General features: G+C 42.5%; 1 protein-coding gene across 1 annotated transcript; it reads left to right on the plus strand.

The window, feature by feature from the left end:
* Window positions 1-1657: 1657 nt before the first annotated feature.
* CPA2 (carboxypeptidase A2) lies at window positions 1658-24734 on the plus strand. Its single transcript, XM_090287518.1, has 11 exons — window positions 1658-1756; window positions 3682-3763; window positions 4428-4562; window positions 5997-6092; window positions 7749-7850; window positions 9749-9847; window positions 11182-11292; window positions 12467-12557; window positions 14045-14244; window positions 16296-16380; window positions 24499-24734. The coding sequence occupies exons 1-11, from the start codon at window positions 1692-1694 to the stop codon at window positions 24684-24686; spliced, it is 1254 nt and encodes a 417-aa protein (XP_090143644.1). The 5' UTR covers window positions 1658-1691; the 3' UTR covers window positions 24687-24734.
* Window positions 24735-27575: the final 2841 nt, after the last annotated feature.

The following is a 27575-nucleotide window of genomic DNA, read 5'->3' on the forward strand; positions in this document are numbered from 1 at the left end:
TGCAATGAAGAGCAAAAGAATATCTATATTTATAGACAAGAAAAAAAAATCGCCTTGCTTAAAAAAAATATTTGTTTAAAAATCAGAATCTATGCAACCCTATGTTCATTGCAACGTTATTTACAATAGCCAAGATTTGGAAGCAGTCTAAGTGTCCATCAGTAGATGAATGGATAAAACAGCTATAGTACATTTATACAGTGGAATACTACTGGGCTATAAAAAAAAAAAAAAAAGAGAGAAGAATATTTTACCGTTTGTCACAGCATGGATAGACCTGGAGAACATTATGCTAAGTGAAATAAGCCAGTCAGAGAAAGACAAATACCATATGATTTCACTCATATGTGGAACCTAATGAATAAACTGAACTAACAAGCAAAACAGAGACAGACTCACAGATAGAGAGCAGGCTGACAGCTCTGGGGCTGGGGGGCTAAGGAGTGGAGTGATTGAGCAAAAAAAGAAAAATAAAAGAGAAAGAACTCATGGACATGGACAACAGTGTGGTGACTGTAGGGGGGAGAGGGATGGACGGAGATGGAAGTATGGGGGGATAAATGGTGATGGTAAAAAGAAAACAAACAGAAATCAGATCATGATGCACCCTTCAATAAGCAAAATTTCCAGCCCTGAACTGATCGTTGGGCATCATCCTGAAAAGTGAAAGGTCGCTGGTTCAATTCCTGGTCAGGGCACATGCCTGAGTTGCAGGCCAGGTCCTCAGTTGTGGGCGTATGAGAGGCAACCAATCAATGTTCCTCTCTCACTTTGATGTTTTCTCCCTTTCTTTCTCTCTCCCATTCCCTCTCTCTAGAAATAAATAAATAAAATATTTAAAGAAATTTCCAAAGGGGGGAAAAATATTAGAATCTACAATATAATTTTTTTGTTTAAGGAAAAGCTGTAAAACAGAAGTTTGGGAGGATATACACCAAATGGTTTTCTTTGGGTGGAGAATTTATTGGTGATCAGGTAAAAACACTTTCATTTTATTTCAACTTTCCAGTACAAGCTATTTCATTGTCATAATCAGAAAGACATTTTCATTTTGGGAAAAAGCACAGAAACAAAGACATCCATGTGATACAAATGCAGATGAATCACTTTAGAGTCAGTTCCAAATTGAATATTAAAAGGCCTTCTGTTTGGTTTTAATATAGAGTGAGAACTGGACAGGGCCACATCTACAGGGAGATCCTGCAGATGTGGACTCAGTGATTGCAGTGCTTAAGGGTAAACCTTAGAAAAATAAACAAATGAGCAAACTAATGGAATGTGATAGACAGGATGCCCTAGTAATTACTATAAATGTTGTGTCCTTTTTCTTTTCTTTTCTTTTCTTTTGTCAGAGACCCAGAAAGGACTTTAACCTCAAGGTGTATTAATCTGGCTTCTATCACTGGGTAGAGCTAGGGGCACTTTATGTTCTCAATCATAAATACGTGATTTGCCCTTCGTATGCTCTTTCCATTAAGTTTGTTATCTCATCGTAGGAATGGAAAATGTACAAATTGGTGAGATCACACAGGTGGGTGTCTGAACCTTGAGAACTTGACCTGCAGGTGGGAATTTTACCATGTGGGAATTCGCTTGAGTTCTAGACTGCTGATGGGTCAGCCTCAGCCACGGTCCCTATAAATAGCTTCAGGAGTGGCACTGAATTCTAGACCCTCGGAAGGCCCTTGACCATGAGGTGGATCCTGTTTTTTGGTGCCCTTTTGGGGCATATCTACTGTCAAGAAACATTTGTGGGGTAAGTTACGCTTTCTGATACCTGCTTTAATTTTGCTTACTTGATTCAGAGTCTTTCATGGGATTGTGGCAGAATCATGGGTGCAAGTGTTCAGCATTTTCAGAGTTCTCTTAGATTTGGAGAGGAGATAGTGGGATTAACAGAAATGAGTGATGAGGGGTGGCTTAGAGAGAAAGAGAGAGAGAGAGAGAGAGAGAGAGAGAAGTGACATTTAAAGAAAAAAAAATGGAAACTGAACACATATATCCTATTTCTCTCTGTCCTTCCTCATTTTCTCCTCTGATGATCAGGACGTAGGGATGAAAGATCTGAGTGAAAATAAAGCTGTTTGGCCATTTATCTCAGTGTCATTTCAGTAAGTGATGGCTCATTCTCCCACCTCCTGCCCCTACCTTCCTGGGCGACAGCCCCACATGGTACAACCTCACAAAATAGGAAGACCTGGATGGCATATGTCAGTCCAACTCCAACTCTCGTGGCTTTGTAAGATTCATCTTTGCTTCAAAGTACTTCAGTGCCAATATTCTATGAAGAGCTTTAGGTAGCATTTCTTGACGAGTGTTCCAGGAAACTAACAAAGAAGTCAAATAAATCTGGCCCTTAAAGTGGGTGGTCAAATAAACTTGGGAATCAGAGGGTTAAATAAACAATAGGATTTCTAGTTTTTTTTTTTTTTTTTTAACTAAATTAGCGTGCACTGTAAATCTATGAGAGGAGATCTAGGTTGCTGCAGCTACCCAATATTTTTGATAATAAAACTCCTCCTTACTTTTTTTTAAAATGCCAAGCAACTCAAACAGCTACTATTCCTTAGCACACACACCAGGAAATAGTAGCCTAATGTATTAAGTGTTCCCAGTGCCTTTCCATTTTAGAGGAGGACTCCTGGGACTCTGTGCATTAATAAAAAAGAATAAGACTCAAATGGAAGAATTCTCAGACCAGCTGTGGCAGGTGGATACTTGAAGGCAGGACGGCTTTGAAGATCTCATCCTGTCACATACATTCCACTTGAGTTCATTGGAAATTGCATGGCGCTTGGTTTCAGAAGACCCGAATTCTTATCCCTGTATATGGCCGTATGGCTCTTTGTACCTATTCCTTCCCCACTGCACAAATGAGCAAGGCAGTGACATAGGAAGTCAGCCTACTTGGAGAAAAAGATAAAGGAGAAACATCTGTCACCAAGGAAGGGTTATAAGGATTCAGCTCTACTACTCAACTTTTTGATAAGGTTATGTGTTTGCTTGTTTTGCAACTTCTTTTTCCTGCCAAGTTGTCCTTGATATCCTTTATGCCCCATGATGTGTGTGTGTGTGTGTATGTGTAGAGGTACACCATGATTTTTCTGGGTCCCAACTGTGTCTAGCCATATCCCAACTTTGGCCTATATAGTAATCCCATTTGGAGATGGAACTCTGATACATTTTAGTTAACAACAGCAAAACAAACAAACGACACCCTCCCCCCCCACCACTCTAGGTCTATGCAGATGTGAATTCAATTCCTCTTACAAACACCAAACTAATTATTCTACCTTTTAAAAAACTTACTCCTGAAAAACAGGAACAAGTTTTTCAAGACAAGTTTTAAAAGCCAATTCTTTAACGAGCAGCAGGTGTTATTTGAGAATAATCATTAGCTAAAGGAAAGGTAACTTTAATGTCAAGCTTCCTGCTAGGAGCATGTATACCTCTTAATTATTATTTAGATAACATACCCTTGGGGGAAGTAAAGCCATTCTATCCACTGCTCATTCTGAGGATGTGGGTCAGTATACTAGTTATTAGTTTCTTGATTGTCAAAGAGATTATTGACTGGTGCATTAACCTCCTGGCACATGGGGACTAACAGGAGAGGAAAGCAACAGGAAACAGAGTCCAGGTTTTGCTTTTAAGGTCACGTCTGTGGTTACTATTCTTTAGAGATCAAGTTCTTGAGATCATACCAAGGAATGAAGAACAAATAAAAAGTCTGGTGGAAGTGGAGGCTGAAGAACATCTTCAGGTATCTGTTCCAGAGTGGGTTTCTGTTTCTCAGAGTGACAACTGTCTTCCACAGTTAGATGTGAGGATTGAGATCTCTTACTTCGGACTCTATCTCATCTTCCCTGACAGTGTGTAGAATGCTAACCCGTGAAGCTGGGATGTAGAAAACCTGGGCTCTTGTCCCAACTATGTGACATTGGGCAAGTCACTTATGGTTCCCGTGTCTCATTTTCCCACTTAGTATAATTAGAAATAACTAAACCGTTCTTCTATCTCATAGGTTTATTGTACAAATGAAAAGAGAGACTGAATTTACTCTGAAAAAATTCTGAACACTTTCAATGTATTATTTCCTTCCTAAAATAATTTATAGTACAACATTGTTATAAAATGAATTAATCACTTGAATGTCAATTGTTTAAAAAAAAATTACCATCATTTTAAATAATCTGTTCTTTCTGTCAGTTTTAATATCTAACTATGTGGGGGGGGGTATAACACATATGCCACTGCTTGGCTATTTAGAAACCCTTCTTGCAAAATCACAGTGATTCCACAATGATTCCAGTCTTGTGGGCGTGGGATAAAATAGATATGAATTGACTTCTTGAAATCTATCAGTGCTAAGCTGTCCATTTCCCAGAAATGACACATTCATTGCGTTGGCCTTTTATTCCTTTCAGCTTGATTTCTGGAAACCACCCACCACACCAGGGGAGACAGTCCATGTCCGAGTGCCCTTTGCCAGTGTCCAGGCAGTCAAAGTTTTCTTGGAGTCCCAGGACATTGCTTATTCCATCATGATTGAAGATGTTCAGGTAATTACTCCACAGAGCATCCTTCCGGAGGCTTGCTGGCCCACTTGAACTGAGGACCATCCTCTTTCATCATTGGGGACCCTCTGTCAGAGAAGGGACCTGTGGGTGCCACTAGGGCCTTCCTGCAGTCTGGGCCACCCCTGCAGAGTGGGTAGGGAGGCACTGTCCCTCTCTCTTTTGCATTTGACACAAATGGGATATGGTAATAAAAATTTTAAGGAAAAGGGCAAAAGAGAGTCTCCAGCATGAAATGTAAAAGGCAAACTGATGGGTATTAGTAAAAGTAGATAAACGTAAGATTTTATTCATCTAGTTTTTAATCGGAGGTTTCCTTAGACCCTCTGTCTGACCATGGGGCATAGGTGTATTGGCCACCATATGAGAAGGTATCTTCTGAACAAAAAATGAAGCAGTCACTAAACTCCATAGACTATAGCAGAATTTATTATAGGGTAATCTACTTCCAGGAAGATTGGGCCAGAACAGACAGAAAGATGTTGCAGCAGTTTTGTGCAAATTATTCTCCACTATCAGACCTCTGTTACTGTACTTTTTATTTTATTTTATTTTTTTGATGCACTAATGATTGACAGGACAAAGGGACAAACAATTCTGTAGCTCCAGGGGCCATACTTCCTGGTGGTTTGTGATCAGTAATTTTCAACTGGTGTGCCATAAGAATTTTTAAAACATGCAATACTTAACTATTTAGTCAGTTACACTGACCACTTTTCCCTTAGATTGTAAAAAAAAAGGTAACAGCCAACACAACAATAGCCATCCAGTATGAATGAATCAAAATTATACCTATTATTTTTGTCACATTGGCAGAAAATATTTTTTTTGGCAGGATTTTAGTAATTAGTTTGTGTGTGCCATGAGATGAAAAAGGTTGAAAATCGCTGTGATAGATAATTGTTTATAATTGATACTATTACCAGTTTGATATTGATCTCGGTTGTCACGCCATTCTGGATGTTAACAAAAATATTCACGGCTACATTTTAAGGAACACAGATAACCATCAACTACAAAGCTTTGATATGCTTGCTAAGGACCAGGAAGTTGGTCAAAGGTGACAGCATGAAACTTAAAAAACGAAATGAAATCTGGGACACAGAGAGGGAGTTGGCTTTGTTTGCATATCCATCTATACACTCTGGGTCCCCAGAGTAGGGTGAGCCATAAGGCAACCATGGGACTGACTGTCATCCTATATTTGCAGCATCTGGCTGGCCAGAAGCGTCATTAAGGCCCCACCCACTTTCAGGGTGCTACCAGAATAAGGGAAAGGCAGGACCCTAAAGCCAATGGGACAGGAAAAGGAATGCTTGGGACTGGGGACCTGCGTGTCACCATTTCCTTCACCAAGGTATTGAATAGATGCAAATGCATTGCTGTCGGCTAATCATAGGTATGACTGGTTTGTCTTAGGTTCTGTTGGACAAAGAGAATGAAGAAATGTTATTTAATCAGAGAAGAGAACGGACTGGTAACTTCAACTTTGAGGCTTATCATACCTTGGAAGAGGTAGGTGTTTCAGAATGAACATCTGAGAAATGGGCCATGCTCTCCTCCCATGACGAAACCCATACTGCCACTTGGTGACCTAATGGAAATTATTCTCCTATTTCCTAACTTCTCCAAGTTAGGATTTCTCAGTCAGTATTAAGTGTCACTGCCTTAAGGCAGGACCTAAAAGCCCACCTGCCCATCCCAGCAGCCATCCCATTATTTTCGAAGAATCCAGGAGTTTCTTAAGTGAGCACACAAACAACCTACAATGCTGGCGCTCTCTGCTCAAGGCCCCCTTGCTGAATTCTGGCCTGTGCTGGGGACAAAGCATTTTGAGAGCTGTGCTTCATGCTGCCCTTGATGATGGTAATCAGGGGCTACCTGGACACCTCTGACTTCCAGTAGAGGACCTGGTCTCCCAACCTGCCTAGAGCTCCGGTACCTCACAGTAAAAGTGCCTCTGCTGTCTTTCCCGAGTTTTGCTGGAGCGGAGAACGCCCCCTTCCTCCACCTGAGTCACGCCCTGACACCTGGGAACCTGGCCAATGCTGCGCATAACTTGGACCCACAGGGGTCTCTTCGCCCTAACTGATTTGGGGGTGAGGGATGGAGGGGAGGGGGATGCGGAGCTGGGGATTGGGGGCGTAAGGGGAGAAGTGGGGGAGTAGGAAAGAGCCAGAGAGCAGGTATCTGGTAGGTACTGATTCCCCAAGTCAGGAATTATACAATGCAAAGAACTCTGAAAACAAAGCCCCCGCCCCCTTCTCTCGAATTTCTTTGGTGGCACAACGTGACCTAAACTCGTTTAGGGGTTAAAATCTGACCTGAACGGACTTCTTACTCATTTGTGCCACTGCCAGAAATATCAATGTATTTAAATATGGAGCAATGCCACATATACAGCACTGGCTCTCTACCTTCCTAAAATCTACACCTCCCACCCCCCATTTTGAAAAATGTATGGCCCCTAAGGATTTCAGATAAGGGCAGTGAGGGAGAAAAGGGAGCGACACTCGCCCCTCCGCGGGCCTCGCACTGGCGCGTGTCCCGCAGAGAGCAAACGCTGGCAGCAGCTGGAGGAGCTGTTTTCATGCTGTTCCCTCCGCAGACACGCCCAGACATGTCTCAATCCCAGCAATGGAAGCAGCCCCGGTGCCCCAGCTGCACAGAATTTCAATCAACTTTGCAAACAGGAGGCGAAGGAGCCGGCGACAAGTGCCGCTGAGGCGAGCACCCTGTCGCTGCTGCCTTTTGTCATTACGGCCTCGCCTCTTAAATCCACTTTCTTTTATTTTTATTTTTGGTGTCGCCACCATTTGTGGTCCTCGGCTAGTGAGGGCGAGAAGCTTTCTGTCTGGGGCAGTTCCCCGCCAGAGCTGAGCTGAGGAAAGCCGCAGGCAAGCCAGGAAAGTGCCATTTTGATTCCAGCACAAAACTGCAAAGAGCCGGCTCCGCAGCCGCAAAATGGCTTCCCCGGTTCCAGCCCCTGCAGATGCCCAGTCACTCGTCTCCCAGCTCCGACCCAAACGTCCCCAACCCGGCAGCATCCGCCGCGCTGCCCGCTCCGCGTTGCCCCGAGGGAGTGGAAAAGGAGGAGAGAGAAACATCGCTAATGGATGCATCACATTATTCATTTGCAAATGTCTTATGCATTCATCTTAAACATTTCAGATTTCCCAAAAAATGGATGACCTCGTGGCTGAGTACCCCGACCTAGTGAGCAAAGTGAATATTGGCTCCTCTTTTGAAAAACGGCCCATGAACGTGCTCAAGGTACACAGCTGCATGCGTCCAAAACCCCGCTGCTCTCGGGCGGGCGCCCCCCTCCCACGCCCCGGGTTCCAACCGGTCCTTACTGGTTTTGAGTATCCACCTCCCCACTACTGCCCCCCCTTTTCCTTTTTCTCTTTCCTGTGCCAACTGACGCAGGTCTGCAGGAGTGAATTAAAGCTCTCTTCTTGGTAGATGCACTCGCGGGGAACCAGAGAGTAACGTGCCTAATAGGAACAGAGGGAGGGGGAGGCGTCGCGGGCCCCGGAGTGAGGGGGACACGGGGGACGTGGGTGGCGGGACTAGGTGAGGTATTGTGTCACTAATCAAGCTAGTAGTTCTTCTGTGCCTTGTCTCCCCCCTTCCTCTCCTCTTTTCTTTAAAAAACAAAAACAAAAAAACCCCGAGAGATTTAAAAAAGAACCGCCAAAGCCAGTGCCGCATTTAGAAAAAGTAGAGATCCCGCATTTTTTTAAAAAAGGAACTCCCGCCGTGTGAGAAAGGGGTGGCAGGCGACTCACTCGCAACCTGAAACGCCCGGAAACAGGACGTTTTTTAGGTATTGCAACCTGTAACCTGTAGTGCGGAAGTTGCAAATTTTTTCACCTTGCCCTGAAAGAGTGAAATATTTCCTAGAAAGAGTTCGTTAAGGGGGGAAAAAAAAAAGAAAGAAAAAAAAAAAAAAAAGAAAAAGAATGTCACAACTCCCTGCTAAATTTGGAAAAGTTATGGCTGAGAACCAACGGACTCAGGACAGATGGATTTCTCCAGAATGTTTTTCTCAAAGCAGGCCTGGGAGGAGTGGTTTGCCTACTTTATTGATACTGGGCTACATTTGCTAACATTCACTACCTTCTTTTTAAAAATTTCCTCTTGCCTGTTTCTCCTGCAACTGGGTCAGGAAACCGCAGATCCCCCCACCCCCCACCCCAACTCCCCTCCTTGGATTTTCCTGGCCTTCCCTTCTCCACAGTTGGTTTGTGGTTGAGAATGTTACGTGTTTTTGAAAGTTCCCTGCTTTTTACATTTAAACTCGTTGGAGGAAAAGGCACAGAACACTTCGAACGAAAACTCTCAAAACCCGTGAAATGTAATTTTTAGCAAGGATTTGCATTCCTCATTTATCTTATCTCATGTTTAGAGGGCTACACAGAGATAGAAGTTGATGGTGCAAAAATATTTTTTTTCCTCCATTTACTGATCCAGTCAGCAAAGCCACTGCTCCAAATAAAACGAAGCCACGTAGATCATACAATTTCAACTCTGGAAAGCACCGCCAGAGCCTACCATCCTGTTTTTATGAAGGACTCAAAAGGTTCTCATGAGCATTTCTATTAGAAAAATAACACAATTATTGCATAAAATTGGAAAATAGAGAAAAAGAAAAAAAGAAAAGAAAAGGAAAACATCCCCATATCCCTAATTCCACAAGTGTGGAACGATAGCTACTCACATGTTGCTGTACATCTATTTCTTTTTTCTCTCCCTCCTTTTACTCAGATGTTTGTGTGTGGACATACAAATAAATATACACGAACAAGCATTCTTTTTAAAATAAAAATGGCATCGTACTATTCTGTAACCTGTTTTTAAAAATTTACAACATACAACGAACAGATTTCCACATCATTACATTATCTGCAATGGTTTTTTTACAAACAAGACAAAAAGAAAAAGTCGATGCTCTCATTATCCTGCACTTAAGCTTACGTTAAAGGAAGGGAAGCAAAATAATCACGTGAAGTGAGAAGAGTTAATAGATGTTTCACTGTCTACACCTCTGCTTTCTCACTCAATCACATCAAGCACAGGAAGGTGGACAGACCAGGCCCTGCGGAAAAAAAGAAGGGACTGGGTCCCCGCAGCGGCGGAGCGTTCATATTTCCACTCTTCTTTCGCAGTTCAGTACTGGAGGAGACAAGCCAGCCATCTGGCTAGACGCTGGGATCCATGCGCGAGAGTGGGTTACACAAGCTACTGCACTGTGGACAGCAAATAAGGTCATTTTGCCTAAAATTCCTTGATTATTTTGTCTTTCTGGTATCAGACCCTACCTAACCATGCAACAGTCCCCGTGGCCCTAACGGCTCACCCTCTCAGCCCAATAGCTTCTCTTGTCACACAGGCAGGAAGAGACCCATTCACCTTTTTTTGGTACTGCCCCAGCCAGCACCCTGGCACTGTCCCTAGGCCAGACCACTGTGTGCCTGTTAAAAGACACAGCGAGCTGGAAGAGATAGAAAGGGTAGCAAAGAAGGACCCCCGGGAGTCAGATTTCAGCATAAGAACAGACAAGAGAAAAATTGCTTTGCTGCCTTGAATTCCCAGGGCTGAGGCACAATGTGCTAGAAATCTATAAAATCACGAAAGGGGCTCAAGATGGAAAATATAAACACGTGCTAGGAGAATTTACTTTGACCTACAGATCCAAAGTGGAATTATTAAGGTTTTTTGGTGGTTCTGAAAATTTTCCAAATCTGATTTTGAAGTCAGGGTGTTGCAATACCTCTCTTCCACATACATGTTCACTGGAATTAGAGTCAGGACACCAGACTGGGTATGACCTCCTCTGGTATTTCTTAAGTAATTCAAAAATGACACACTATAAATCAGAATGTTAATTCATGAGCAAAGGAAATCAATCCACATCAGATCATTCAAGCATGTGCAACCACGTGCATACTGACTGATACATTTTTCCCTTCAATTAAAATGCGGTTACCTTTAGGGTATTATGAAATGGATATTTAACAGTTGAATAATAATGCTTTAGGATGGCTGAGCACAGGAAATGAGTAAATTTTAATCCAGCAGAAACTTCAACTCTACTGCAATTGATTGCAAGTAGAAATTTAATTCCCCAAATGGAATTTAACCGTTTCTCTGTATCTGTAGAAAAGTCACTGCAAATTTAAGTTATCTGATGTTGGCCACAAGTTCTCTTGGAAAGCTACCCTGTGTGGTGATTTAGAAAAACTGCAAAGGTTTCTTTGGTTCATAGATTCATATAAGCTACATACACCATTGTCTACTATGGCAAAATGCCTCACCAGAATTAATAGTGAGAATTCTGCGTTTGAGAGGAAATGGATAAGTAATATCTGATTTTTATTTAATATAAGTAAATTGTTCTAACCAGAAATAAAAGTATAGATACTGACATGAGACACATTAACACTGCAGGGGAATTAGGTGAAGTCCTGGAAGACTTTCATTGACTAGCAGTCATATCTAGTTCATGTTTGGAAAAAACACATTGCTTTAATATTCCATCCTGTATGCCCCAGTGAAAGGGAAGTATGAGCTTGACATATATGTTGTTGTCTCTGCTCAGATCGCCTCTGATTATGGAAATGATCCATCCATCACTTCCATTTTGAACACAATGGATATCTTCCTGCTGCCGGTCACAAACCCCGATGGATATGTGTTCTCTCAAACCAAAGTAAGCCTGGACTTTTTCTCTCCTTAAAACAAGAATCTAAGGAGATGTGTAGAGACTTCAAAATCAAAAGTAATCTTTCTGTCCTTGATTTACCCTAAACAGAATGCTTAATCTCTCAGTAGTGGCCGTGCAGTGGAATTTATAATCAGTTATTCCAGTGCACGATGTCTTTGCATATTGCCTCCGTCAGAGCCTTATTTTAGCTGCTAGGCTGGGCTATTAGAGTTCAATGTTCACCGTGAGTCACCTAGGAGATTTGTTCCAATTATCTCTGTGTTTTTGTGGTAGGATTGATAGAAAAGAGGAGGCGGATGTTACCTGCTGACAATTAGATTTGCAGTGGGATTTAGGTAGGCAGTACAATACATCTAACATTTTGCTTAAAATCTGTAGAAGAAATCCTCTGGAGTATTACTAAAAGGAGTTATGTAGTTCTTTTTTCTTTTTTCCCCTTTAAAAATCTCATTACAAAATACCATTGTGGCAATCGTGACCCCACGTCTGTTCAAAATGAGTGAGAGCTTCAAGTTTATTTTTGGAGAGATCTGACTACAATAGCATTTTTCAATGTGTTCAAAAAGGAACTCGTACAAATACTAGTACTCATCTTATGAGATACCCTATGAATAAAGGTTCCACGTTCAAGTTTGAGAAATAACGTCCACTGTCTCTCTCTCTCTCTCTCTCTCTCTCTCTCTCTCTCTCTCTCTCTCTGTTGGAGTTTCATAGAAAATATTAGAGCATTAAAAAAACCCTTAGAAGTTCTAAAGTAAATCAGCCAATTGAGCTCTGTATTTTCCCCAAATATTCTATCACAAAACCCTCGCTCCCTCCCCACTTTTTGTGTGTTTGTTTTTGTGGTGGTTGTTGTTAACACTGAATAGAACTGGTGTTCTACAGAACATGGTTTGGCAGGTATTCATTTGAGGAGATGGGAGAGTATCTAATTCTCTGAGTGTGAGGCGGTGTAGAAGCTCCAGGCAGAACTCTGTATGAGGACTAGTCTCCACCTCTGTGGCAAAGGAAATTCGTGCAGTTCCAACAGTTCCAAAGGGGCCTTCTGGGAGGGATGGAGGGAAATGAGCGCAATTCTAAAGAGACCTTTTCATTAGGCTGAATGACCGTTTCCCCCCCTCCCCGCCCCCCCGTATTCTCTTTTGGTTTGATTTTAAAGAATCGTATGTGGCGAAAGACCCGGTCCAGAGTGCCTGGAAGCAGCTGTGTGGGTGTGGATCCTAACCGCAACTGGGACGCAGGTTTTGGAGGTGAGCGCCGGGATGGTCAGACGGTGTCTGGCCCGCTCGCTGGTTTGCATGGCTCTGCAGGGCTGTCAGCCTGCTAAGCCCATTCAGGACTCAAGCCATTTAAAACCCTATTTGAAAAACACTTAACTGAATTCCCTTCCCAGGCGCGCAGTGCTGTCACAGAGCTCTGAGCAGCATTTAATAGATTTTGTCTCACATCTCGGTTTTCCCACAAGCTGTAGCCTGGCTCAGCTTCTCAGCTCTCACAGCAAGACGTTGCGCAATGGAGAGAGGCCTCCGGAAGCCCCGAACCAGCCGCTAGAGGGGGTTAGGATCTATTCGGAGGAGAAGCATTACATCATCTATGGATGCTTCGAGAAAGAAAACTAAAGTAGAAATAGGTTCAAGAAATTGATTTTCAAAATAGATTCAAAAGAGAAAATACTAGCTTGCCGCTCTGGCTTTGTTGACTTGCAGCTGTACTTTATCGGAGTTGGGCGGCAGTCTGGTTGGGGCCCTTCTTTATGCTTTCAGGCATCAGTTCAAACTCCTTATATCTGTCTAATCACAAAACTGAAATTTGTTTGCCTTCTCCTGATGAGGTATGATAACAGTGAGGTGAGAAACTTTATCTCTTTCACTGTAGTTTTCCTAACAGCCAGCACAGTGTCTGGAACAGAGAAGGCAATCACTAAATATTTGTAAGACAAATAAATTAATGAGATTCACTGAACCAAAAAAGAACACACCAGGGACCCATGACAGGATACAGAGGAATGGCAGGCTCTTCATTCATCAATTTTACAACAGTTTTCTTTTTTGTTTTTGTTTTTTTTAGTGTAAGGGAAAAAAACTCAAAGCGTCAGATCCAAAATAATATAAAGTAATCCTAAAATAAGGCTGACAGGCTATATTTATCCTTCGGTCAAATCACTTAGAGACCTTTGGAAGTCCCAGACCCTACCCATCCCATCCGAGTTTCTCTAGCATTTATAGCCTTGGCCAGGCCACAGTGGACCAACTTCCGTGGTTATGAGTAACTCTAGTTGCTGAGAAAATCAAGGCCAAAGGTGTCCTTGTTGTCAGATGGAGTTGTGATTTCCTCGCTGTAGAAGGAGTGTCAGAGTTTCCCTGCGTTTGTGGCTTTGTGACATAGGAGTACAGAAGCATAGACTCTTCTACTCTCGGACTCAAAGAATTGGAGGAGATCCCAGAAAATGAACTTGTTTAACTCCCACCCGATGCAGGAATTTCATTTATAATATTAAATCTAGCTTTTCTTGCAGTAACTCCCACAGAGAGGAGATGATCTAATTTGATGGCTCTTTCTGCCATAAAGAAGAACCATATTGTAAAGGGTGTCCAGAATCATTTTAGTTAGGCTTCCTGACTATGACATTCTTGCTCTGATTTCCAGAGGACGAACTTAGTGATGCGTGGTAAATGCCTTCATACAGCGTCTTCTTAAATCTCACTGTTGTCTTTGGGTTGCTTCTGTATTCCATCAGGACCTGGAGCTAGCAACAGTCCTTGCTCTGATTCATACCACGGACCCAGTGCCAACTCTGAAGTTGAAGTGAAATCCATAGTGGACTTCATCAAGAGTCACGGGAAAGTCAAGGCCTTCATTACCCTCCACAGCTATTCCCAGCTGCTGATGTTCCCATATGGGTATAAATGTACCAAGTTAGATAACTTTGATGAGCTGGTGAGTTTCTGAAACTTCATTTCAGCTCAGCCACAAATATCCCCCACATGGACAAATAAGTTTCAGTCATCAAATTAGGTACTGAGATGGCCGTGCAATAGTGATAGGTTATAATGATGGTTGAGACAAAATATGTCCAACTACTGAGAAGATTGTGATGTGGACTTTCCTAAATTAAGTTTCCTTAGGAAATAGAATTCATGAAATTATTATTGCCATAGTCTAGATGAGCAGGACCCTGATTTGAACATAAGTTCCCAGGGTGTGCTTTCTGTTGCTTAGGAAATAACCACTTGGATTTGGACCCGAGGCTCTCGGATCTAGTGTCAGATACTCTATGCCGACTTCCAGCTCCTTGCCTAGTACCTCTCTGCTGCCTTCAGCTTGATGACCTGCCGTCATGGTGCACCGGTGTTTGACGCTGGGTGTGAAACACTCAATTCCCTAACTTGTTATCTTCCATCATCTTTCCTGTTTGAGGAATAAGTAAAATGGTGGCAGCCTTAAGTCAGATGGTGACATCTCAGGTGACTGCTTACTAATGAGCAAAAACTATCCCCAGATGAAGAGAATGTGCAAATATTTCCAATTTAGCTTTTAGGCTTAATTTTTGAAACCCGTATGAAATAAGCCCTGAGATGTGACCTTTTGATTAATTCACTTTCAAATAGACTGTTGTCAACAGCTCCTGCCAGAAATGGAATAGGTTATTCCAATTCAGGTGTTATCTTTCATCTCATCAGTTGAATTTTAGCACTGTAGGGCATTTTTCAGGGTTTTAATGGTGTGAGTATCACTCAAGGTTGAATTGGAGGAAAAAGAAGGTCAGGGTTGAAAAGAACCTAAAAGGTACTTTTAGTAGATATAGACCACCTTCTATCATCCACACCTGGTGCTCAAATCTCTGCCAGAGAGTTATTCATCCCATGATTGGATAGTATCCTGGCTTTGAGGAGCCTATTCCATGTTGGGGCATATTTGATTATTTGAGTTCTTCCTTGTAGAGAGCCAAACCAGCTCCTTATGGTTTTCAGCTGTCAGCCTTGATTTATCGTCTGGCTCCATGGAGCAAGTTTATTTCTGTTTGAGAGGCAAATTCACTAATTACTTGAAGACCGGTAACCTGCTTCTCCTAGGTTTTTCCTTATCTCTAGTATTGTAAACACAGCCGGTTCTTTCAAGCCCTCACAACAGGGTCCCAAGTTTCCATAACATTCAGGTTGCTGTTTTCCAAGCATGCTTTGGTTTGTACTCTTCTTCAAGAGTAGCTCCCAGAAGTGAATGTAAAACTTGCATTGACGGTTAACCAGCACAGCCGAGCGTGACCATACTGCCCTCAGCCGGACTGTGCAGTTCTGCTTATGCAGTTGAGGGTCAGTTTATTGGCAGTAGTACCGGACTGTTGACTCATGTTGGGCTTATTGACAACTGAAACCCCCAGGCTCTCTGAGGGTTCTGCCGAGCCAGGTTTCCCCCATCTGGTAATTGTACAGTTGTTTTCCTGGATCCAAGTTTAAGACTTGACATTTATCTTTAGCAAGGATAATAAAGCCTCAATCAGTCAAAATTGGAACCCTCAAATAATGGAAAATATTTTGCTGAGCTCTACTTCTTGGAAAAAGAGACAATCGTAGGGAAATAAGCCGATGTAGGGCTCCAGCAAAAAGAAAAAGAAAAAAAAATTACCTTTCTGGGTAATTCCTGGGCTCAGTACACATTTTATTGAGCCCCTTACTCCCACCCTAGTTCATCCACAGCCCTGACCAAGAAGAGTTTATAGCAAAATAATGACCCTGGTCATTATTAACGCAAATACCTGGATGATTAAATAAATAATGAGAGTCTTCATGTTGTATTTTAAAAGCCAACAAAAGTGAGCTGTGCTTACTTCTCAGTGAAAATGGTTGAAACAGAAAAGGTATTGTGCTTATTCCTCAATTAATGAGAGTCCAGTTAACTGGACTGTCTCATTCTACATTCTGCTATTTGGTATCTTTTCGTCCAAGAGATGAGTGTTATCCATTCACCTTTCCTTGGTTTTCTCACTCTAGAATGAAGTGGCCCAAAAGGCTGTCCAATCTTTGGCAAGCCTGCATGGCACCAAGTACAAAGTGGGACCTATCTGCTCGGTCATCTGTGAGTATCTAATGTGTTTTTACAAATGATCTACTAAGGTAGCAGGCACCATGCGATTTGGGGCCAAAGCCTTTAAATGCCCTTCCGTAAAATGGCTACCCCTTCATGCATGAAACCCAGCTTTATCCAGTCTACCTCAGCGAGGCTAGGTCTCCTCCATGACATTTACTATGTGATATCGAGGACAGAGAACTTTCCAAATATGGGAGTTGTATGCTTTCTGCTCTGCTTGTCCTGATTCTTATAGCTGAAAATGGGCCTTTATCAAGACCTGGTCCCAAGTCATCACTTTCATTAATTACACCTTTCTTGGCCAGACTTCCTGAAACCCCCCTCTCCCACAGTGGATTGGGATAAAAATAAGAAACAACTGCAGTGCTACGGGAAATCCCAGTGCACCCTCATGCAGATTCTGAGTCCCCAAAGGCATCCCTCCAGTCCCTATAGACAAAGCCAGATGCTCAGGATCCTACAATTGGATGCCCAGGGCTTCCCTAGCATTCCCATATCCATGGGAACAAATCCATATCCTTTGGAAACAAATGCTTCTTACAGGCACTTACTCTGTTCAATACACTTTTATTAAGCATCTTCTAAGTGCTAATCATCATGCCAAGTACTGGAGACATAATGAACCCACAGAGAACTCACTGTAATATGGAGATGAAGCAGATGTCTGTGAACTTTAGTATGATATGTGCAATAGAAGGCTATAAATGCTACAAAAGTATTAGAAAGTTGGGGAGATTTGACAGTGGCAAAGTCAGGAAAAGCTTCATCTAGGGAGAGGGCAGGGTTTTGAAGGCTAATCACCAGATAGCTAGAGAAGAGGGAAAGGGATGAGACATTCTGGCTCCTTCACAGCACATGCACAGGCGCAGAAGGATGAACCTTGAGGGTCAGCTCTATGAACCACACGGAGGTTTGAGGCTGCTGGAATAAAAGGGGTAAGAAGGGGAGTGGGGAGTTCAGGGCTTTGTGTACCATGTTAAGGAGTATAGGTTTTTGACCTAAAGGATTCTGGAAGTCACTGGAGAGTTTTCAGCAGGGCACGGAGCATGTCGAGGCATTGTGTTTATTTCAGATAAAACAGGTCAGTTTCAATGTGGAGGATGAAGTAATAATGGACTGGAAGTGGGAACATCCCATAGGAAGAGTAGGAAGAATTCCGGGGAGAGATGGTGGCCCAGCAGAGAGGATGAAAGGGAGACATTTAGGAGGTAAAACCAAAGAGTTTTGCCATTAACTGGATGTGGAGAGTTTCTCACCGAAGGACGGTGCATGGTGCCCTTACCTGAGGGAGACATCCGGGAAGGTGAAACAGGGGTAACATTGGAAAGAGAATGAATTCAACTCTGGAAATATTGTGGTTGTTTTGGGTGGAGATGTCCTGTAGGCTTTGGGTTCCATGGCCCTGGGATGCTGCAGAGAGAGAGATTTGGGGGTAGTTGACAGAGAAGATGGTTGATACAGGAGAGCAAGACTGGGAAGAGCCCTGGGTAGAAGAGGGGAGCAAGGTGTTAGGCAGAAGATGAGGTCAGTAGTCAGGGAGGGAGACGCAGCAGGGCTGGGCAGAGAGGAGACAGGGAACCCTGTGTTTCAGCAATTGTTGGAAAGGAGGCAGCGTTTAACAATGACAAAGGCCACAGAAAGGCCAACCATTACAAGGACAGAATATTTACCATTGGATTTTCATCCCAAGTGTTAAAAAACAAAATTCAACTGAGTAAATTTGAAGATCTAATTGGCTTTTAAAAGCGATTCATGACTTGGGCGACATCCCATCTAGGTACCCTGGGGTGGTACAAGATGGAAGGTTTTTATAGGCAGAAAGAGGGTGAGACCAAGAAGTTAGGAGTGGATTATTTCAGGCCAGGACACCTTCCCTTAGGGGATGCAGGGGGTCCTAACAGGAGGATTAACTCACTAGTGTGGATCAGGAAATTCTAGACTGATTTGTTTAAAATGCCACTCCTGGGAGAAGCTTAAACTGCAATTAGATCAGGTACTAAATCTAGGTTTGGTGTCATGGGCTTTTAGCACTAGTGATGCCATTTTGGGCCTGTGGTTTTCTCTTTTTTAATGCTAGTGTGGGTGAGGAAGAATTTCCTGTGTCCTCAAGGTTCTCTCAGTTGTTTTTTCTTTTTTTTTTTAAGTATATTTTATTGATTATATTGTTATAATAGTTCCAATTTTTTTCCCCTTAGCTCCCCTCCACCCAGTAACCCCCTTGCCCCAGCAATCCCACCCCCTCTTAGTTCATGTCCATGGGTTGTGCATACAAGTTCTCTGGCTTCACCCTTTCCTATATTATTCTTTAAAAAAATTAATTAATTATTTTTTTATAACGATAAAAAATAACAACCCCCCCCCAGACTTAAGACCCTTTATAATCTTATAAAGGACAATGGGTGAAGGTCTCAAGCTCCTCTAGCTGCTTCAAGCTGGGCATGGTCGTCGTCCTACCTATCCTTGGGTCTAGAAATCCCTAATAAGAGTAGGGGTGTGAAGGGGAGGGTGATCTTCCCACATGGGGAAGGATCTTGCAGACTCCAGGTCAGTTGGCTGTTCCCAGACAACAGTGTACTTGGTTTAACAGGCTGGCATCTTGTTGTATTCAGTCACATTGTGATGAAGTGGCCTTTTCTGTCTCTCCGTGGTTATAAGACTTCTCTCTAGCTAGTGTTCAGTTGGTTATTCCAGATGATTTCTCCACAATTAAGTTGTAAATCCAGATTGGTCCTGGGAGGAGGTTAGTGAGCTTCTACTTCTTTGAGCTGTTCTAATAAATAGATATGAGACAGATTAACAAGAGAAAATTACCAAATTTAATTACACACATATGTATGGGATCCCCACATGCATGAGAGTCAGATACCCCACATACACAAGAGGTTCAATGGCAGAAAGGAAAAATTTTATATTTATATACACACATACAGTAGTCCCTCTCTGTATCGCAGTTCACTTATCACGGCCTCACTGTATCGTGGGATTTTTTAAAATATTATATTTAATTATTTATCGCGGATTTTCCCCTATATCGCGGGATTTTGTGGTACTGTATACGTATGTTGTTAAAGTTACGTAGGTTTAAGAGTGTAGAATATGTTTAAGAACATAAATAGTACTTATAAAATTGTGGAAAATGTTAATAAGGGACTGGGAATGGTTTATAAGTGTGTGGGAAGGGTTTATAAAGCCTTAAAATATATATAAATACTAAAATAAATGTAAGGTTCCTACTTAGTGGATTTTCACCTATCGTGGAGGGTCTAGAACATAATACCCGCGATAAGTGAGGGAATACTGTATATACACAGGAGGTTATTGCAGGATGATAAAAGCAGATGTTCAGTAAATTGAGGTTTTCCCTGCCCTATAGATAGGTCAAAAAAAAAAAAAGAAAAGATTATCTCTGATAATCTTTAGTTATGGGTAAGGTTCCTAATTCACATTCTTCTAGGTAGTTTCTCTTGAGCCCACAGGGTCCTGGTTGCTTTTAGCTCAGAACAATCTGCACACAGACACATCTTGGGGTATCTTGTTCTGAACCCCTGCACTGGCTTATTGATGACCTTGAGCAGAGATGTTTCAGAAGAGTGGTGTTAATAGCTGAAGGGGTCCTGGGATGGGGGAGGGGCAAGACTGGTGTGTAGACTACTCTTTAGAGGGACCTGGATGTGAAGGGGAGACAGGAATCAAAGATTCCCTTTTTTTTTTAAATTAAAAAAAGTTTAAAATTTTACACTTTTTATTGCATTTTTCCATTGCCATTGATCTCCCCCATAGCCCACGCCCCCCCCACACCTTTTTTTTTTTTTTTGGTAAGAGACTTATTCACTGATTGGGGAAGGATTAGGAGAGGGAGATGTGAAAGATTCAGGAGAAAGAAGAAATGAGCAATGTAGTACTGGTCCAGAGTGGAGGAGAAGAGGGGCAAGAAAGAGACAAGCAGAGGTGGGCAGATTGGGCCTGGACAAGAGGAGGGAGTCTAGTCATGCTGAGGGCAAAGTCAGCTACATCTGTATGAGAGTGGTGGCAGAAATCTGAGGGTAGATTTTTGTTTATTTATTTTTAGAGAGAGGGGAAGGGAGAAAGAAAGGGAGAGAAACATTGATGTGCGAGAGAAACATAGATTGGTTATCTCTCACATGCCCCCAACTGGGGACCTGGCCCAAAACCCAGGCATGCGCCTTAACTGGGAATCAAACCGGCAACCCTTCAGTTTGCAGGCGGGCGCTCAATCCACTGAGCCACACCAGCCACGGGAGAGGCATGGTTTTCTTAATGGGAGTCATTAAAAAAATAAAATTCAGCCCAGTAAATTTGAAGATCTAATTGGCTTTATTAAGCAATTCCTGAATTGGGCAGCATCCCATTTAGCGACTAGAAGGGCACTCTGGCGGTGGTACAAGATGGAAAGTTTTTATAGGCAAAGAGGGTGGGATGAAGTTAGGAGTCGATTATTTCAGGCCAGGACACTTTCCCATCAGGGAAGGCAAGGGGTCTTAGCAGGTAGATAACCTCACCAGTGTGTCTGAGGAAATTCCAAACTGATTTGTTTAAAATGTCACTCCTGGGAGAGGCTTAAACTGCAATTAGATCAGATTTTAAATCTAGGTTTGGTGTCATGGGCTTTTAGCGCAAATGATGCCATTTTGGGCCTGTGGTTTTCTCTTCAACAGAGTCTTGGAGAGCAGAGAAGTAATAGTTTACTCATCCTCTCTGGACCACTTAATGAAAATCCAGAAACTACTGATCTGGTAATATTTCAGATCATGAAAGCTCTTTCTTTCCAGATTATGATTTTTCTTTCCTTTTTTCTATTATGATGCATTTAAAAACTTCGTAGATAAACAGAATCCAATAACCAACATTTTAATTTTCAGTTTCAGTTTCATTAATGGTTTTGTCAACGAACACAAATATATTAATTCAGTGGGTCCATATAAGAACATCCAAACCTATAGAGAATTTTTGCAATAATTTATTTGAGCCAAACAGAGAAAACACCTGGAAGAAGCTCTCAACAAACTGAGAAAAATGCTTCAGAGAATAATAGTTTGCAGTTTCTTTTATGCATTTGAGATTAGGAGGGAAGTAAGGGAGATTACAGGAAGGTGAGAGAAAGAAAGGTGGAATGGGAGGCCACGATAGTTAAGATCGATCTGATGGGCTTCCTTGATCAATCGGTCATGCTTTAGAAGGAGGGGTTGAAAGGTGTGTTACCCTAGATGCACAAATATAGTGGACATGGCTTGCTTAAGGCAAAGAGAAACCTTTTACAGGCCTGGGGCATGACTCTCCACCATGAGCTGCCCAGTTAGGAATTTGTGATCAGATCACGCTTTGAGATGACGTTCCATAGGATCCCTCTGTCGTCCACAAGTTGTAAGAAAGGTCAGCGTTCTAGTGTGTGTTCAGCTCCTTTTCAGTTGACGTTATTTCCTGTACAATTTTATGTTTTTCCACTCTAGGTATTAGTTTTCTCCATTTTAGTGCTATATCCCAGTTATTGGGCCTTTGGGTTGTTTTAACTTTTTGTTAAACCATGCTGCTATGAACATGTTGGTACAAACGTCTTTTCAATCTCTTTGGTATAGCATCCCAAGGCAAGATTTCCAAGTCAAATGCAATAAACAGCTTTGGAGCTCTTGTCTGTGGGAAGACTGAGCTGCTTACAGTTGCCCAGACCTTTTAAACCACTTTCCACATAGGATGGTCCTCCCATTTGGTGGGGGAACCTCCAGGGAGGAGGGCCTCCTGAGTGTAGGCAGCAGGGCTGAGGGATGCATGCTCACTTTCTCTGGGTGGCAGCTTGTGAGCTGAAGTTCAGAATGTCAGCAGAATGGCCTCAGCCATTTGGTAACTAGGAATCTAGTTTCTCCCCTTCCTTACCTGAGATATTTATAAGTAAGATAGACCTGGGAAGACTAAGGTTTAGTATGTTTTTCTCAGTAAGGTCACAGATACTGAAGACATTTTTAATAAGCAAATATCAGACAAATATAGGATTTGCTGCCTGATTTTTTTGGAACCTGACTATTAGTGGTCAAGCAAGTTCTGGCTACATCTCTGCCCAGAGCCAGCTCTGTTATCTTTGATCTGGGCCTCATTCCAGCTTGGGCCAGCACTGCCTCTAGAAACTAGTCCCAATTAAGTGCTTCTTGTCTCCTACCCCAGACTGGTATGCAGCTCTGGGCTGAGCTCCTGCTCATTCCACCTAGAGGAGGCTGGACTTTTGTGGTGGGTGAGACATTTCCTGGACAGTTTCTCATCTGGAGAGGGCTCTGAGGAGCTGCACAGTTGTAGTGTTTGTCCAGGAGGTGCTGTAACTTGAGTTCTTTTTCAGAGAGGTGTAGGGGACAAAAACACAGACCTTGGGGACAGGGGCCTGGGTTTGCGTTACAGCTCTGCCTCTTTGGAACCAAGTAACCTTGGGCAGGTCACTCATCCTTCCTTGGTTTCTTCATCTGTGAAATAAGTTGTTGAGAAGCTCAGAAGGTGGAATGTAGATTAAAATTGTTCACTACCTCTAAGGCACTATATAAATGTTCTTTGTTAGTTTTTTTGTGAACTGTCCTCCAGATAGGGTCCTAGTCATAGTCATAATCATGACTGGCATTTATTGAATACCTACTCTACATACATTACTCCAGCTCCTTCACTTCATCTCTCTGAACTTCAGTGTTTTTATCTGTAAAATGGAAATAATGCTAATATCTACTTCGTGACCCAAGTGGTGATGAACCAATTTAGCATGGTGCCTAAGACATTTAGTTAAGCACTCAACAAGTGTTGGAATCATAAACATGATATTATTCCACTTACTTCTCATTGCTCTGTGCAATAAGTATTATTATTATCCCTGTTTGACAGATGAAGCATTCGGGACTCAGTGAGATAAATGACGTGCCTTAGGTCACTAGCAAATGTTTGGCAGAATCAGAATTCAATCTGAAGCTAGCATTCCGTCCACTATGGACTTCTTTTCTTTTCTTTTTCTTTTTAAATCCTCACCCAAGTTTATGTTTATTGATTTTAGAGAGAGGAAGGGAGTGAGGGAGTAAGTGAGAGAGAGAGAGGAAGAGAGAGAGAGAGATGTGAGAGAGAAACATCAGTTGGTTGTCTGCCATCTGCTCCCTGAGTGGGGACCAAACCTGCAACCTGTGTAATGTAGCCACACGAAAGGCATGAATTAGCAATTTTGGTACCCAGGAGGGTTCAGTTCAAGTCAGAAACCTGTCAGTAGTTGTATTTATCAGGTGCTACCATAGCTGCTCTGAGTGAAGACCAAGACACTAGTCATAGGAGTTCAGTGTTAATTCATAATATTAGCCATGCGCCCTGCTCCTCCTTGGTACAACCTCCCTGGTCTTCCCTTTTGCCCAGCCCCATTCTTAGGGACTAGGTTAGGTGACTTCTTCAATCTCTGCCTCAGTCATCTCCTCATTTGACCTCTACCTGCCCTCTGTGGGCAGGGCCTCAGAGCCAGTCCATTACCCAGCTCTTCTGAGTCATGATCACCCCAAGTCTTTGTAGGCTTATGCCACCTTCCTTTATCATGTGTCTTGTGCCCTGATGGGGTGTCGAACCAGCAACCCTTTGGTTCGCAGGCCAGTGCTCATTCCACTGAGCCACACCTACCAGGGCTGGGCATGTTATTATATACAGAACAAGACCTGGTTCACTGTTATGCTGAAAGTCCCCTGAGGGAAGTGTCCACATTTTTTCTTGTATTTGTAATCCCTCCTCTCCCTCTAGAGAAAACAGTGTCTACGCCTAGCACTCTTCTAAAGAAGGAAGTGGGGTGGCCTCCCTAAGTTACAGACAATGCCAATTAGGAGAGCAGGCAGGATTCCAAACAGGTGGGTGAAGCCAGAGGCTCCTAAGAATACCAGAGGAAGGCTAAGTATAGTGTCCATTTGCTTTTCAAATTAATTTTGTATTTTTCATAAGCATGACCCCCTACTAAGCTATCCCTGTTCTCAAGATCCATGCAGATAGGGGTCTAACTTATCTTTGTAATAATAGTTCAACTTGACATAGAGGTTATATAGCTGTGAGAGGCCAGTGGGAAGAGCATCACCAGACTTGATTCTCATTTGCCCTTAGACCAAGCCAGTGGAGGAAGCATTGACTGGGCCTACGACTCTGGCATCAAGTACTCATTTGCCTTTGAACTGAGAGACAAGGGTCGATATGGCTTCCTCCTGCCTGCCAAGCAGATCTTACCCACAGCCGAAGAGACCTGGCGTGGCTTGAAGACAATCATGGAGCACGTGCGAGACCATCCCTATTAGGGCTCTGGGGGAATAAACACTATTAAAAGCTCTCTGGTTTGAAGCAAAGTTGTGGAGTGGTTATTCCTTTTTCAGCTCCTAATTTAGGAGGATTATTTCTTCTGTTTATGTTGCCCTGAAATGCAGCAAACAACTGAGCTGTACCCCTTTATCTTTTAAAAAATTTTAAACCCATCCTTAGCAAAATGGTCCCAACATCTTTTCACCATTTAAAAAAAAATTGTGGTAAAACATACATATCATAAAATTTATCATTTTAACCATTTTCAGTGTACAATTTAATGGCAGTAAGTACATTTACAGTGTTGTACAATTATCACCACAATCCATCTCCAGGACTTTTTCATCATCCCAAATGGAAACTCTGTACCTGTTGAGCAATAACTCTCTGTTCTTCCTCCCTATAGCTCCTGGTAACCTCTGTTCTATTCGGTCTCCATGAATTTGCCTATATTCTTAGGGGCCACATATAAATGGAATGATACATGAAGAGGGACCCCTAAGAAACCGCAACTTATTTATAAAAAATTGTGTATTTATTCTTACATGTTTAAACTCCAGTCACCTTCAAAGTACTCTCCATTGGATGCAACACACCTATCAAGACTTTATTCCCACTGCTCAAAACAGTTTTTGAACTTGTCAATTTTGGTGTCTTTTAGGGCTTCTGCCATTTTTTCGTTTCACCTCTTCCACATTGGCAAAACATTTCCCTTTGAGGGTTTTTTTCATCCAGGGAAACAACAACAACCAAAAAGTTGTTCAGGGCAAGATTGGGTGAATAGGGAGCGTGGGGCCTGGGGGTCATGCCATTTTTGGTCAAAAACTGCTGAATGCTCGTAAATCACCCGTCAAGAACTGGACAAACATGTTGAAAGTCTTCAAAAAAAAATCACTGAAGCGGAATGCAGCCTCTCACTACATTGTCAGCTGGTACACCATTACAGATGGGTTCCTAGAACACTCACCTAGTGGGGAAAGGCTGCACTACAAGGGGCCCGCCCTCCAGAAGATAATTCCATTTTATTGGGGGGGTTCCCCCTCGTCCTGTTGTGACTGGCTTATTTTACTTAGCATAATGTTTTCAAGGTTCATTCATGTTGTGGCAGGTGTCGGCTCCTTCATCTTAATAGAGTAGCATTTCAGAGCTAAAAAGGGACTTCTGAGTTCATTTATTCAATAAATACTAATTAAACAACTACATTGTTTCAAGCATTATGTTACTGTGTTCTCTGGTTCGATTACTGCCTTTGCTTTTCATGTGTGCTACATTATAAACACTGGTGGGGACCCAAACCAGTGGCACCCCTTCCTGCTTGCCTCATCAAGTCTGGGTCTCAGAATCCATATAATTTCTCTTTAGACATTTCCTTCCATTAGGGGTTTAGATTTTCCTCATGTGGATGGTTTTCTCTGAAGAGAAAAGGGTGGGAAGTGAATTTCAGCTTGCCTGGAATTCTGGGTACTTAATTTTTAAAAAATCCTCACCCAAGGATGTGTTTATTAATTTGAGAGGGAGGGAGGGGGGAGCGAGAGAGAAACATCGACTGACTGCTTCCCGCATGAGTCCTGACGGGGGATCAAAGCCGTGACACTCCAGCCAAGTCACTCAGCCAGGGTGGGTATTTGATTCTTTAGCACGCATTTCGTGCAGATTCAGGTCTCAGCTTTTGTTACTAATTTCAAAGCTGAAATCTATATTGGTGAAGGAGAGCCCAGTCTTTGTGATGGATCAGGGTCAGAAAAGGAGTTCACCTTCAGCATAGAAGGGATAAAAGGACCCTGATAGGGACCCCGGGCTCACAGCTCCCAATGAAGACTCTCCTTGACCAAATCTTAGATAGGCATCTTCGAGTCCTCTTTTTGACTAGGCTTATCCTTGGGCCGTAAGTCAGTTTTAGCAAAGAATCCTGCTAAGAACGCTATCCTCCCATTCTTGATCAAGTTCCTTATCCTCCACTCATGATGTTTCAGTCCTTGGCCGGCCTTTAGCAAGACTCCTGTTAGGCCAGTTAAGCAAATACCCCCCTACCCTTGATGTCTCTCCTTTTAGCAATTGTCCGTCCACTGGCTCATCCACTGACCTCTCACTCTGTTGTCTTTACAGTATTTTAGTTGAACAGAATTACTATTTCATGACCCCTATTGCAGTAACTTTGAATAAAGTCTTCCTTATAGTTTTAGCAAATGTAAGAATAATTTTTCTTAAACAGTCCCAAGCGTGACCTGTGGTTATATCCATTCCCCTTAGCAAATGCAGAAAGAGTGTAAACCATGGGGCAGTGTGATGGGGGAGGCTTTGGGATTTGGGGTTCCTGGGACAGACTCAAAGGTCTTAGAGCCCATGAAGAAGTCACAGAGATCACAGTGTCTTCCATTTACTCTGCTGTGACTTAGTGGAAAGGACACTAGACTCAGAGTCTAGCAAGTGTAAGAAAGTCTTATTTTGCATAATACCATTAAGCCTTAACTGTAGCTCAGACCCTAAGAAAAACTGACAATTTGTTCAGATGAACACATTCTTCCTATACCTTTTACCTCATATATTTCTACTTTCTTACCAGAGTCCCAGGAGTTATGTGTCAGATTCATAACAGAGGCCACAAACTGTCATCGTTATGACCTGCTCTGGTGAATTCTGACAAGGCTTGTCAAATGTGTGGTATTGGAAATGGATGGGCACTTCTTTGATAGTCTTCATTCTAAAAAAAAAGCAAAAACAAGACTCTAGAGGTAACTCTGTCTTAGGTTTACAACCTGGCCTCTCCTATTAGTATAAGTTCTATTCAGCACTGTGGGACTTCCTCTTTATTCAAAAAACACTATTTAAATACAGTGTTGAGCAATTTATATGGCACCTTTGGCACAGAGTTTTCCAGCCTGAGGAGC

This window comes from Furipterus horrens, unplaced genomic scaffold, assembly GCF_987537825.1.
Source record: "Furipterus horrens unplaced genomic scaffold, mFurHor1.1.pri manual_scaffold_9, whole genome shotgun sequence".
Classification (NCBI taxonomy): Eukaryota; Metazoa; Chordata; class Mammalia; order Chiroptera; family Furipteridae; genus Furipterus; species Furipterus horrens.

Bases quoted from the DNA above. Each gene is read 5' to 3' on its own strand.
- CPA2 (XM_090287518.1), top strand. From the start codon at position 1,692: ATGAGGTGGATCCTGTTTTTTGGTGCCCTTTTGGGGCATATCTACTGT. The intron at 4,563-5,996 runs GTAATTACTCCA...GGTTTGTCTTAG, and splicing joins TCATGATTGAAGATGTTCAG to GTTCTGTTGGACAAAGAGAA. The intron at 9,848-11,181 runs GTCATTTTGCCT...GTCTCTGCTCAG, and splicing joins CACTGTGGACAGCAAATAAG to ATCGCCTCTGATTATGGAAA.